At 40.3% G+C, this 15,037-nt stretch overlaps 1 protein-coding gene across 1 annotated transcript; it reads left to right on the forward strand.

Annotated features, from left to right (window-relative positions):
• Positions 1-7,254: 7,254 nt before the first annotated feature.
• LOC118220345 (survival of motor neuron-related-splicing factor 30-like) lies at positions 7,255-13,777 on the forward strand. Its single transcript, XM_035404210.1, has 6 exons — positions 7,255-7,405; positions 8,165-8,284; positions 9,124-9,266; positions 9,845-9,991; positions 10,561-10,714; positions 10,998-13,777. Exons 2-6 carry the CDS (start codon positions 8,165-8,167, stop codon positions 11,133-11,135), a joined length of 702 nt encoding a protein of 233 aa, XP_035260101.1. The 5' UTR covers positions 7,255-7,405; the 3' UTR covers positions 11,136-13,777.
• Positions 13,778-15,037: the final 1,260 nt, after the last annotated feature.

Here is a 15,037-nt window from a genome sequence, read left to right on the forward strand (position 1 = left end):
GAAACACTGGGAGTGCGCTGAGACACAGGTGAGAACTAAAATCAGGAAACAGGCAGTGAGTGGCAATCGGGAACCAGAGTAGTGACAATAATGAGGTCACAGTGCAGACTCAGCTTTGATCTGCAGGCATTAATGTCCATATCCAGTGATCAATGAAGGAATTACAACCCTATTTTTGCATAGTCCCCCATGTAAGGCCAAAAGTAATTGAATAAATTAACATAACCTTAAATGAAGTCCTCATATTTAGTACTTGGTTGCAAATCTTTTGCATTCGATGACTGCCAGAAGTCGGTGACATGTAGACATCACCGAATGTTGGATTTCTCCCCTAGTGATACTCTGCAAGCCTGTACGGCAGCCATCTTAAGTTCCTGTTAGTTTCTGGACATTTATAGTCATCAGTCTTGTCTTCAGGATTTTTGTTTACCTACAGCTTTCATCAACAAATACATATATCCCCAATATCACTCATAACAATGTATTTGAAGTTGTCTACAATTGAATGAAAGGCACACCTCTTGCATTAACATGATATCTTGTTTGGTTTTTCATTCTTACTGATTAATGCTCATTTTATATTTTACATATTTTTTGCATCAGTCACCCTGATGACTTGTATATGCAGCCTGATTAAAGTATTCACTTTTACATTCTATTCTGACACCTTCCATTCTGTGGTTAAATCCTGCTGACAGCTCAACAAGAATAACAACAAAACATTCCCCTCCTCTGAGGTAAAAACCAAGTGTTCAAACACAAGATAATACATATCCTTAAGAAAATGTATACAAAATGGGTTTACATTTAGGTGTGTTCATTCGGAGTAGAAAAAAGCATGGAAATCATTGTCACACTACCAAAAGAAAATAAATACAGTTCTTATGGTTCTTAAGGAGGGTTGATTATTATTTTTAGGCCCAGACCCTGCCCCGGAAAAAAAAAAAAAAGTTGATAACACCTTTGAAGCAAAAGTGGTGACTTGCTGAAACTGTGGCTTAGTTTGTAATACCACGCAAACGTGGGTGTGTTGGAGGCAGAGTGAGCCAAGGGGAAGCATGCAGGCCTCGCATTCGCGCATTGAGAAACAAGTTTTCACTTTCCCCAAGAGCATGGCTGGCCCTGGTGTCAAGAAGTGGAGGCTATGACAAGTCTGCACTTGCTCCCCAGCCAAGTCTCTAGTATCAAGCCTTTAGGCACATTTCGGTATTGGGCTGATAAGCGTCAAAACGGATGTGTACTAAAGGAAAAGGCACAGTTGGAAACATTCTTGCATCATGAGCAAAGCGCTACTAAAATCATACTTTCTAGCTCTTTTGAAAAAGGTTAAACCGGCTCGTTTTCTACAACACAGAAGCTTGTCCGTGCTTGTGACGTGTTAGGATTCCCACTACGCCGAATCTGTGGCTGAGAGAATCTTGAAACGGTGCCATATTTTGACATTTTCCATATCAACGGGGAAGAAAACTGGAACCTTGGACGGTGGACCTGGCTCGCCGTGCCATGTTTATGTGACGACGTCCTGCCGGCAACCAGCAGCAGTGAATAATCCACATCAATCTGTTCACATTTGCGCTCCGCGTCTGCTCCCTCCCAGTCTTTGCCAAAGCTCTTTGTGTGCAGCGAATGACGTAGAGGGAATGCTTTCACAGAAGCCCTTCTCCAGGCCCAAACTCCCTCGTGACTGCATACGGCTGCACTTGTACCCAGACAGCAACTGTCTAAAATGAGTAGGACCCATAGCATTTTAGTTAGTGTGTGGATGTATAGTAAACCAGCCTACTATTTCTCTTTCTACTTCTACTATTACTGCAATTACGAGAGGTAGTAAAAAAAAAACAATTACAAGGGGCAGTAAAAAATAATTTAACATTTGGTGGATGAAACGCAAAGCATATTTAACATTTTGTGCACAAAATGCGAAACACATTAAACATTTTGTTGACGAAATGGAAAGCGCATTTTACATTTTGTACAAGAAATGTAAAGCACGTTTTCTTTTTTTGTGCACCAAAGGCAATGTTCAACAGTGCACAAAATTTTACATGTTACATTTGTCCGCCCCATAAAAAGTGTAACAATTTCCCTAAAGGCAAAAAAATACTCTTACCCAGTGAAAGGAAAACAATGGGCTCTATAAGGACCATTATCATGAATTATAGTATAGGATGTTATGGTGCCAAAAAAATAATTTTTTTCCCATGAGCCTATTTCCTTTCACCAGGGAGTGGTGGCGTACTGACTTGTTTGTGATGTATCAGTGTGTCATTGGCTGCTCTGCCCTCCGCATTCTTTGACAGGCATCCGCACTGTGGAATGCACGCTCACCCAAGTCTGTGGTAGCACGCCTGGTTTCAACACGGCGGGTCTTGCGAGTTGGAGCTGCTCTTTGCTCTGACTCATCTCTGACTGTCATCTCCAGCAGGGAAAATTGGGCAGGGAGTGGTTTGGGTGGGGATGCTGCGCTTTTACACCTGTATCACTCTGCAAGGAATGGGGGAAATATTTTAAGACCAAAATACACCGACATTCAGCCATTCCCTTAGAAGTCTATTTTCACGAACCTCTACGCCCTCTATCATTCTTTTTTTTTTTAAACTTACGCACGTCCACAGATGAAATGCAGAGGGGTGGGATCTAGCCGTAGCACCCACTGAATCGCAGGCACACCGCTCTCCTCCACTGGAATGCGTTCCAACATAACTGAGAAGAGCGTGTGTCATTCCGTGGCCTCTGCTGGTGCAAGGAGTGTGTGAATCTTCAAAGGCCTGTCAGATGACGCACATAGCGCCCTGTCTCATATTCGACGGCGCTCGAAGGGAAAGATTCTCGTTCCTTTCGCCATCAAGCTTTGCTAATTCCGTTTAGTGTGAAACCGCACCAACATGTCATATATGTGTGAGCCATCTTCTCTCTGACACCCTCAAAACTTTTTTTCTGCCTGTTCTCTGTAAATTCTTGGATCCCTGCAGCATTCTTGTTCCTGAACATTCCAGCGTATTCTTACAATGTCTCCACAGTGGAGGTACTGGTATTTTGTAGTGGTTTCCACTGGCAACCACACATTGAATCCCATATAGGGCCCTGCTGAGATGCCCCTGATCTAATCCGAATAGTCAGACATATAAACACGCACATGCACAAACAAAACAAAATTCATGCTCTGTAAATCACACTGGAAAAGAATATATTAACCATATAATTGATCAAACAGAGGATTCTATATTGGACTAATGTTAAATATGATGCCTTATCTGTTTGCATCAAAGGCAGTAAAGGGAAGTTTACAGTTTGGCGATGCATGATTGGCAGATGGATATCGTTAGATTGTCACCAACATTCCACCATCGCTAGGCTTTGATGATATTGCGCACTGTTGCTTATAAAATGTATAAACACATAAACAATAATATAACTATAATAGAAGTGCAGTCGTTATGCTTAACGCTAAAGATAAATGATTTACGGGAGTTGAGAACTTACTATAAAGTTGTCATTACAACCGAGCCAGCGACAATGTCAAAGTCGTTGCGACCGACCCCCGTTGGTGGCAACGATCGTAACACCAAACTGTAACCTGCCCTCAACGTCAGGGTTTTCAAAGTAAGGGCATCACGTCAGGAAATATTAATGTCACATTAATGAAAGCTCTCTGAGAGGGAAAGCATGCGGCTGACAGTGGCACTCATTCGGACCCTGGCCGTGACTCATGCCAAATAATGAGGAAGGGATAGTGCTTTCCTTCCCACTGAGATCAACGATGAGGTGATGCCGACTGAACAAGGGGCTCACTGAGCCCTGTTTAGGCGGATGATGGGTTGACAAAGATGCTACAGGCTATGCTAAAAAAGTGTGGCAGAACAGGAAGCTGCAAATTATGCAGAGTCAGTCGTTGCAACAGACTGATGTTATGTAACTCCGCTTTTTATATCCAGGGACACATTTAGACCGTTCTATAAAAAAATGTCTCTGAGTTGTCCAGCTGATATCGGTGGGTATAAAAATGTATATGGAACTTATTTAAGGACATCTGTTCCCACCCCATTCATACTGTACACATCTGCCAGAGTTAACAAGAGTTAGCAAGGTACAGACAGTTCTCCACCGAACAGGTAAAAGTTTGACAAAGAACCTGGTACTGGTATATATTCCCAGACTTTATATATAAAGTAGCTGTGGGATCTAGCAGGTACCCATTTGCAACCTGCATGTGTACCTGTAACATGTGATACCTAGAATGGTGCCTGTCATGCTAATATCACTGCCCTGATCCAACTCCATGTAAGATACAGGGGTAGTTATATGAGGTGCTAAGTGACTGGTAAGAATGAAAGACAAAAAAAACAGTGTTCATCCTAATGGCAGAATTAAATTACATTTGTAAACAAAGCAAAATTATATTTGGGATTCAAATATTTTTTATGTTTATTAAATGCCTAGAATGTGCAATACCTTTAGTACCTTAAATGCAGACCTAGTCAAAGATTTTAGCATGATCAAAAGGGTGACTCCTTACTCTTGCACCCTGCAAAAAAATGTTGTTATTGTTATGAATAGTTTTGTTATTGTCGTTAAGCAGACAACACTTTGACATATCATGACAAACGGTTGGGCTAAGTAGAGCAGCCTGCCTTGTAGTTAACACATAGCTGACACTAAGTGAGTAATCCTGCATATCCAGTTTGTTGAACAGAGGGACTCACAAGCAAAATATTCCATGTATATTTGTGGGAGGTATATGTGCCTTTATAAGAATCTTACTCACATCTTAACACATTTCATATGACCATATGGATTTCAGCAATTATATTATGCAGAATGCATTTGGTTACTTTTTTATGGTACAGTCTAAATTATGTTAATGAATGACTCTGTACTGGTCTGTACTAGCATCCATGGATATTTAAAGAGCATTTCCATCGCCATACCATGTGTGGAGTTTGAGGACAATCTTGCTACAAACTATACATAGGACTTTCTTCAGCATAGGAGCAAATAAGCACACACACACACACACACGCACTATGTATGTGTATATGCCCAAATGGTAGAAGGTTAAAAAAATACTGTGCAAGAGAAGAGGATTTGATAAAAGAAATAATCAGGTTCCAACAGAATGTAAAAAAAAAAAAAAAAGATTTCAGAAGGTACTATTAGTCATCCATCATTCATCATTGTCCTTATCTTACTTTGCACTGCACTAACAATAATTTCATTATTTAATTCCGGGTATAAACAAAGCCATATTTCAGTGGACTTAATTGGAGTAAGTGCAACACAGTGCCGTGGAGGTAACGGTGGCATTCTTAATTTGAGTCATTTCAGTTAAACAGGGACGGAAATGCGGTGTAACACAGGGGAAACTTTGCTATCAGAAGAGTGATTAAGGTGAGGGGTGTGTGTGTGGGGAGGGAAGTAGGGGGGGGGGGAGCAAGAATGACTGAAATCTTCTGACTCAAAACTGAGGTCCTCGAGCCATCGCTGTTTGTGGTAAACACCGAAGCCTTAATCAAGGCCAAACTTGTTGTCCTCAAGGAGGGGCAGAGGCTACATCCTGTCATGCAGTGTTTCAGTAACGATGACTCATTCTGCTCAGTCCTCCATGTGAGACGGCAGCCTGCGGTTAGTGACCAAGAACGGGAGTGGACTGATCCTGCAGGACTTCATGTCCAAGTCCTAGTTCTGACATGTCCAAAACGTGTCTTACAAAGAGTTTATGGCCTGCTTAATGTATCAAAATTTTCTGTTTAATCATGAAAAAGAAAACTAAATGAAACACAGAAGTTTGCGTGAGGATCAGTTCATAAATGTTTTTTTTCCTGAATATTTGTTTTGCTCTCCTGAATTGGCATGTATTTGTGTAATTGAGGGTTAATAAAATGTTCATATTTCCTTTTAAGGTTGTATGCAGCATAACAAACAAGAAAGCATTAACTTCTGCATCGAAAATGCAGCGGTGATGTTAAATGAATGAAGATAAAATATGCATATTTTAACAAATATAGTCTTTGTGTGTGCACATAATAAAAATAGTTAAATGTATCCAAACATCCAAAAACAACTCACTATAGATGTTAAATGTGACTAATTCTCTAATTCCAGCCCACTGTATAATCTATTACATCTATGCAGCTATACTGTAAATTTATGATCACAGATTATGTTTCATTATATAATGGAAACCACCGCTTTCTGAGTGTTTTCATCTAATGACAGAGACTTAAAATTCAGGAAATGGATGCAGTTGTGTTGTGACATTAAGTGAATGCTTGTTGTTAGCACTGATTGGATGTATTTTCCGGACATTCAGGTTCACACATGTGCAAATTTCCCAGGAACTGCCGGTACTTTCCAGGCTGTGATGCACCGTTGACAGCAGAATGAAAGTACACCCACAACACATGAACTGAGAGCACACTGGACTCACTGTCTAAAACTAAACCCTACTGTGGTTGCTTAAATGACCTCCTTCATATGTGCAGAGGGGAAGTTTTTACCATGACAGTTCAGAGGCACGCAAGTCCTAAGAACCTGTATGAATGCAGTCACAGGTGACTCCATTTTATCACTGAAATGTTACATTCATAAGACAGCACTGTGCAAAATTGTAGAAAACTGATCACCATCAGCAAAATACTAATCCACCCCCATCAGGTGCATGCAGTCATACAGCCAGTATAGGGCAGGTAGTTGTCAACTCTAGACTCTAGGATCACTATTGTTGTTGAAATATTAAATATTTTGTATTATGTAAAGTATATTAGCAAACATATGCATACTGTTTGAACATTAGTTGTTTATGTTCACTAAAACTTTTACACAATTACATTTGATAAATATTTAACTTAGCACAATTATATACATACATATAATTATACACTCATACGATTTTTCGAATTTGTTTATTTGCACGAACAATAAAAATAAGTCCGCAAACTGCTTTCTGTTTACTGTTGCGAGCATTGTTTTGTTACAGTTTTGCCATTACACAATGACGTCTCAAATGGCAGCAATGAATCCCCAAACAAATTATAATGAGTAGGTCCGTTCGTTTAATCATTTAACAATTTATCGTGGGCGTACACACGCTAAAGTACAAAATACCACATGTAACCTTTTAGCAAGATAAAGCAATCTTCATTACCAAATCGTTAGTAAAGTATACCAGTGCAGATTAAAACTTTCGTAACGCTATTGCGCCACCGCATGGCTGTATATTGAAAATGTTAGGCTGGTTGCATGGATGATGTCATTTCAAGCAACCTCGCGAGATTTTTTTTAGCAACGGGAATTTCAAAGGATCCTGCCGCAGGTTGTGTAGTCGACCTAAAATAAAGATAACTTTAGACGACTTAAGCCACAAAGTATATTTGTCTTTTATTTTTCTGACGTCTGATTTATAAAGGTAAGCTAATTGGTGCTAAATAGATGCTTTACGAATTCGAGTCGAAGGTATATATATTATTTCCTAGTTGCTAAGATGTTGCTAACACGTAAAGATGTCGTTGCTATATTTATTACCCACGTACTCGCTAGATAGCTTGCTAACGCGCTTTAGGCCCAAATATGAACTGTCTCGAATTATTATCGAGTATGATCACGACGTTTGTTTTAGCTAGCAAGGTAAATATCCCGGGTCCATCTTAATCGCAAATTGTGGTTTTATTATGCTGACCAATCTAATGTTAGTTAGCGGTAGACTACGCAATTTTCGACATGTTCGCTGTGTTCCTGTTTGAAATTAACAGGTCAGGTCAGGATCCTCATTTTTTCAGCGTTATGTGGGTGGCCACATCCCTACCACGGAATAGGCAGTAAAATGGTGTTGCGTACAATTTTTGCAAACAAATTATTTAAAATTGGAAGATGTACGTTAATGTTATTGTGGGTGCATGTGGTTAGTTCTTTTGGAAGAACATTCACCGGACACACTGTCGTAATGCGCGCTCTCCGCTGATTATTCCACTGACTCCACGTGACATCTGTGGCCCAATCATGCTTTTGGGTGAATTGTTCGCAATGAGATAAACAACCGCTGTATAAGAAAGACAATCGTTTGTTGTCATTTCGATTCTGTAAATTTGGCCGTCGTTATGAAATTATACTTGACATACTTTTCACCGTGACTCGTGTATTTTTTGTGTTATTGTTTGATTTATTGTAGATGTCAGATGATATGATGAAACAGCTGGCCAGCTATAAGGCCCAGCTGCAGCAGGTTGAAGCGGCTCTGTCAACAGATCCTGAGAACGAGGACCTGCTTAAACTACAGAAAGACTTACAGGTTTGTTGAATGCCCATCATCATCATTGCACATGAATAATTATAAATGATTGACGGAAACCAAAATGATCAGTGCCTCCATGGCAAAGCCACAATTCCAAAGGGCAAATCAGAGGGCAGTAAGGACAAAATCCAGGCTTGAATTGCATGCAATGCATTATGGCTAAAAAGCAGTTATACCATTTGGCCAAATCGCAAGTGGGGAAAAAGTATACAACTGTAAAACAACTGGTTATACCAAAGCCATATTAATACCATAAACAAAAATATGGTAGGTACCTGGTATATTCTCAGAGCATGTATGGAAAGCTGCATATATTTATCATACTGTAAAGACCCAATCTTACCAAGCTAACTCGGTACTAAAGTTGGCTAATTAGCTCGTGCTTATTGATGGCTAAATTGAACACTGATAAAGTGCCGATCTGTCTGAGTAAACAGTTAATCAGAATGTACGAATTATTAATGCAGGGGAATCCACGCCAGTTTAAGCCCTGTAATTACATTCATGCAAAATAGGAAATGGGAAAAATTGGGGAAATTAGTGCAAACGAATGTGTGGGGTGTAAGTGCTTCCCATGTGGTGCACTGGGTTCAGGGTTCTTATTATTACTGCACAAAGTTCCGTTTTCAGGAAAGAAATGTAGATTGAAATATTTGCCCTTAGACGCACTGACAGTACCCCAGCACTAGATTTCAACCTACGTCCTTGTTGTCCTATTAACCCTATTGGCACTTTAGGTTCCTATACTCTTCTTTCATATGCTGTTCAATGGAAAGGTGACAGTTGATCATTTTTGTTTTGTTTTCAGTTGAACATGTGTTTTGTTTTTCTTGTAGGAAGTCCTTGAATTAACCAAGGACCTCCTGTCGAGTCAGCCAACTGTGGCCCCCACTAGTTCTGAAAGCTCAGCCACGACCTCCCAGAGCCATTCATGGAAAGCAGGGGACAGCTGCATGGCTGTTTGGAACGTGGATGGACAGTAAGTGTAGAAACCCACCTAAGCACCACTAACCATGTCAGGTGTCTCTTTCACAATGGTAAGACGCGTTACTCTTAATTTCAAGGCTGGCGTTCAAATTCAGACTTGAGTCAGTAACCCTTTGCAATGGTAAGGACGAGAACGTTCACGAAAAGACCACTATAATGATGTAGCGGTGGACTACTTTATTAAAAAAATGTGTGCGAAGTGTTTGCTAAGATCAAAGTGACTCTTGGAGTCACTGTCGCTGCTTCAACAGTTGGAATAGTATTAGGTTAAACTTAGAATTTTTTTTTAAAGCCAACCCTCAGCTGAATCCTCAGTGACCAGACTTCCATTCATTTTGAAATGAAACTTCGTGGAGGCTTTTTGATGAAGTAATGAATTCTGTACAAAAGCTACTAGAGAGCTGTCAGTGTTTGGCCAAAATACATTTCTCTAGATATAAAAACGCAGAACATTTTTATAGTGAACTATCCCTTTAAAGAATGTGTGTATGTATGTATGTTTTTTTTTTTTTGGAAGGCCTTGTATGTACAGCCCGTACTCACCTGCTTACAGACGTGATTCATTGGCAGGTTGTACAAGGCCGAGATCGAGGAGATAGACGAGGAGAACGGCACGGCGGCCATCACGTTCCTGGGCTACGGAAACGCGGAGGTCGTCCCGCTGCACGGCCTCAAGCCCGCCGAGCAGGGCGCCGCATCGGAGGAGTCCAAATCCAGGTGAGGAGGTCTGCGGTCCACCCCGGTGCAGTTTGGCTCTCTGGAGGCCATGTTCGAGTTGAGCGAGTTCACGGGCACAGTTCTGTGTCACGAATGTACAGAAGCTAGTCAGTAGAGCGGCCTGAAGTTCTTTGAATGTCCTTCTGGGATCATTTGTGACTTCCTGGATGAGTTGTTGTCGCTGTGCCCTTGGAGGCATTTTTGCAGGCTGGCCACTTAGGAAGATTCACCACTGTTACAGGCATTCTTCATTTGGAGATAATGGCTCTCAATGTGGTTTGGTGGAGTCCCAGAGCCTTAGAAATGGCTTTGTAGCCCTTTCTATACTGATACATTTCACAAACTTTTTTTTCTTCATCTCTTCTGGAATTTCCTTTGAACATGGCCTAGTGTGGTTGTTGAAACTTTGTGGTGACTACTACACTCAGTTTTCCTTTGTTTAATATTACATTTTATCTGTAGATCTGAAACCATTCAGTGTGACAAACGTGCAATAATAGAGGAAATCAGGAAGGAAATCAGGTTTTTGTAAATGCGCTGCGGTCATGTGCCGGATTGGTGCCTCGCAGGAGGGAGCAGATAGCGGAGCAGAGGGAGTACAAGAAGAAGAAGGCCCAGAAGAAGGTCCAGCGGATGAAGGAGCTGGAGCAGGAGAGGGAGGTGCAGAAGTGCAAGTGGCAGCAGTTCAACAACAAGGCCTACTCCAAGAACAAAAAAGGACAGGTGCGTCGCCTCCACCAAGTCACGTTAAAACCGCTCTACTTACAGCAGAACGGGTTTCTTTCAACCACAAGGATAAATGAACATTTGTTTTTCTGTATTTTTAATTAATTGGATTTTTTAAATTGCACTCTTTACACGTGCAGTTAAGTTTTTTTGATTTTTATGAAAGGTTCTACATAAATAATAGTTTTCATAGTTTTCACTGCATCAAACGATTGGGAAACGTTTTTTGCACTGTCGATTGAAGTTTTGTCTTGGCCGACCTTTGCCTCTTGCGTTCCAGGTGAAGAAGAGCATATTCGCCTCGCCCGAGAGCGTGAACGGCAAGGTCGGGGTGGGGACGTGCGGAATAGCCGACAAGCCGATGACCCAGTACCAGGACTCGTCCAAATACAACGTGCGGCACCTCATGCCGCAGTGAGCGGGACAGACGGACGGGCGGGCGCAGCGCCACGGGCCGCGTGCGGCGCTGCCACGGAAACGCGCCCGGCCCAAGCCTGCGGGTCGATTTAACCTGAATGGAATTCCGCTGGGACGCCAGAACCACTGCAGTCTGATCTCAGATCAGTGTTTTTAAGGGAAGCTTCCATGCCCCCTACAGGGTCAAGGTTAAAGCAATGCGCAGACACACACACATACATATTTAATTTTTTTCCCCTCCATAGTATTGGGACTGCCTTGGTGACCTCATTAAAAAAAAAAAAAATTGTTGCCCCAATAAGCACCTCTATTCTAGCAGTGCAGTTTCCCCGACCACATGTTAACTTGATCCGCGTGCTGGTTGAAATTCAACCTGCAGAACTGGTCTCTGAAGAGGAGCACACAAAAAAACGAAAAGCGGTGGCCATTTCTGGAGAAGAGGATGAGACTGGAATAGAGATGCATGGAGGTTTTAGTTGTTTTGTTTTTTTTGTTCCCATTTGATTTATGTGTGTAGTACTGTAGTGAAGGTTGGCCTAAAAAAGCAGTAGTCTCTTGTAGTCTCAAACTAAATATTTAGTTTAAGGAGGATATTTTATGTTGTAGAAACTGGAATGTCAATTTTGTAGGACATGTTTTTCATTATTTTCCTTTTTGTTTCTGTACAAAGTAAAATGCAATGAGACTTGTTCAAGTCAACAAATATTAATAGTATTCATATTTTCGGAGGACTGTGCTTTTTACTAAATTATGCCAGGTCTTCAGTTTTGTACATTTACCTTTTATGAAATAAATGTAAAAATGCATCTGTTTTTCTACATAAAATGAATACATTGCAATAATTCAGTGCATCAGCATAATGGGATTTGTAGTCTACATACATTATCTCATAGGAAACAAATGTAGTTTCTGTCTGCAACTTCATAAAACCAGTCTGTGACTGGCTTCACGGCATTAACCGAACAGTTAAGCATATGGCATAAGCATTTCAGGCAAGAATAGTGCACCAAATGCAAGAGCTATGGCTGTAAATGCCTTAATACACTGTTATTACCCTTATTACACCTGGTCTCAGTTCAGACCTACCCCAGTGTACATGAATCTAATTTTGTGAGAGAATTGTGAGAGTGTATGCACCACTAGGTGGCGGCATTCTCTCCACCAGACATTGGGGACTCTTAAGGGGATAGTTCACTTTCTGGTATTTTTTCAAAATATTCCAGATTTATTGTTTGTTTATGATCGGTTACGTTTGTCTGGATATTTACATATTTCAGTTTCTGATGAACTGCCACTTTACAGTGGCAAGTATAGGAAATTCAGGGGTTTTACAGTAACCCCCAGGGGTTTTATGTATATGTATTACCCAGTTATTAAAAAAATGATGGGTAATATTTCCAGTTGGAGCTACGTCCTATAGTACATGCAACCTGAGGCTGCTGTACTCAAGGAAATAAGTACAGCACAATATTTAAAAAAAGGACTTTACTATAAAAATAATCTGTTCATATGTACAGCCTCATAAACATAAAATCACTGTACAAAAACCCTAATGTCATTCCGTGGAATATTTGGGTGCTCCTGTGGAAATTTTCATAAAACATGGCGTTATGCACATTTGTATAACATTGTCAACACAATTTTACTGTATATACAGTTTAGTTTTGTGGTTTAACACCTTTATTCGTAAAATAAAGGAAGACTTCCATGCAATTATCATTTTTGATCAGAATCCATTTAGGGTGATTTTATGCTGAGACAACACTGGTGTGCACAAAATGGAAAAATATTATTTCCTATGTCAGTTGCATCGTGATACTTGTCTGGTCATATTTTAAAATCTAATTTCACACTCATTTCTAGAGTGGACTGGCACCATTACCCAGTGAGTAATGATAGAAGGTTAAGTATTTGTGACCCAAAAATGGGGGCTTGTGTGCTATTAAACCCCTAATTTTGTGGGGTTTACTACAAGAAAGGATTGCCTATTGATTGGTTCATGTACCTGAATGACAATACATGCTAGTTCCTCCCATTATGTGTGATGAGTTTCATAAACTTGCTTCTTGACAGACATGATCAGTGTAAGTAACGCTACTTTCCGTTTTGACACCAACAATTTTCCGTGCTGTAGTTCAAATGTAACTAAACTGCCTGTTTTGGAATGATCATGACAGAATTATAGTTTCTCCAAATATGCATATGCAATGCATTTTACGTGTGGGGCGAACATGGTGAAACCGATATAACCAGTGGTTCTGGAAGCTTCCATGAATTCAGCAATGCTTCTACATAAACGAAGGGTTCGTGAGTTAAGTTTTTTTGCCGTTTGGTGTCTTGGTGTTTTGTTAAGCGCTACCATTTCAACTTATAGGCTAAACCAGGATGTGTGTTTACAAAGGACTGCCACAAGCTCTGCAGGAAGTCGGGTGGAAAAGCTTTATTCGTCGACCCATTCTCCCTTGCCAGTGTCTTTTAAAACCAATATCTACACGAAATAATAACGTCGCCGGTCCTCCGCAATCGCACGGCACGATGGGCCCCAGGACACAGACCGAACACATCGATGTGGAATTGGAAACACTGCTTCTTAAATGTGGATCTTTTCATAGTGCACTTATACGAGAGAAAGAAAAAAAAAAAGAGAAAAAGAAAGAAAACATACAAAATACCAAAACATGGACGCGGAGCAACAAAAAACGTAATCGACCTTTGCAGGAGTGGACTCTGGTGGTGTGCTGTAAGACACGGTTTGGTGATTTGTCGAAAAAAGGACTTTGGAAGAGGGCATTAATCAGGGTTAATTTGTAATTGGGTCTGATTTTATTTTTATTTTTTTTTACTTAAAAAAAAAAATGGTCCAGAAAATATTGTAACCCATTTTCATAAACTGGCCAAAAATAGCCTTGTTAAAAACATTTATTTTTCAGACCTCTGCTGTATCTAGTACATGACTACTGCCCTCTTATTTTCAGTCCATATCCACACCCTTCACAAGGCCAACTGACAATGTTAGAGGGCTGTACCCTGCACATTAGCCAGGTTTAAGTATTAACAGGGAGTCCTTTATTGTACGCACGTTACCATCAGATGCCAAATTGCACCTGGTTTGGGAGGATACAGAAAACAGCATGCTTCAGTTCTCTGGCAATAGGTATACGCACGGGAAGATTACATTTCATGTGTCCATCATAACAAGAAAAAAATGGCTGCACAATCATTTTTTTCCTCAAATACTTTAACCAATTTTGAAAATAAAGAATGCAATTTAAGCATAAAGTAAGACTAAAACCAACAGAGGAAAAAGTATGCCTCATTTTCCTTGTCAGTCTGTGAAAGGGATGAGAATTCAAATAAATACTTTTTTTTTTCTTTCTTTTTAACGACAAAAAGGTAACCCAATCCATTTGTTAATAGTATCTTTCATAAAAGAATACACTGGATAGTCTCTTTAAAATAAACAAAAACAGACGAAGGAAAGCTAGACCTTGGAAGTGCAATTTGGGGAAACCTCAAGTCGAGGGGAGCTTAAAGGTTGTCAGCGACAAGACCCGGTCACCTCAGCCTCAGCCTCAGCCTTGCGATACTAGTGGAATGCTTTTCAGCTCTGAAAACAATCTGATAAATAAGAGAGCCACTCAAACTTAGCATTTATCAACAGAAGTCCTCCATTTTTTTTTTTTTTTTTTTTTTTTAATTTTATTAATTTTTTAAAAATTTATTCTTTTTTTTCTGTAGGGTCCGATGACCAATATAGTTCTCCATTGTGTCTTGAACTAAAGCGTAACGTTTCCTTTTTACGGCAACTACGGAATGGAAACTTTTGAACTTTTCAGCCAGCAAAATGAACCAAGTAACACTGTCCATGCCACAAAGACTGCCACTCTGAAGAGAATACATTTT

The sequence above is a fragment of the Anguilla anguilla genome, chromosome 2, assembly GCF_013347855.1.
Source record: "Anguilla anguilla isolate fAngAng1 chromosome 2, fAngAng1.pri, whole genome shotgun sequence".
Classification (NCBI taxonomy): Eukaryota; Metazoa; Chordata; class Actinopteri; order Anguilliformes; family Anguillidae; genus Anguilla; species Anguilla anguilla.

Bases quoted from the DNA above. Each gene is read 5' to 3' on its own strand.
- LOC118220345 (XM_035404210.1), top strand. From the start codon at position 8,165: ATGTCAGATGATATGATGAAACAGCTGGCCAGCTATAAGGCCCAGCTG. The intron at 8,285-9,123 runs GTTTGTTGAATG...TTTTTCTTGTAG, and splicing joins AACTACAGAAAGACTTACAG to GAAGTCCTTGAATTAACCAA. The intron at 9,267-9,844 runs GTAAGTGTAGAA...ATTCATTGGCAG, and splicing joins GTTTGGAACGTGGATGGACA to GTTGTACAAGGCCGAGATCG.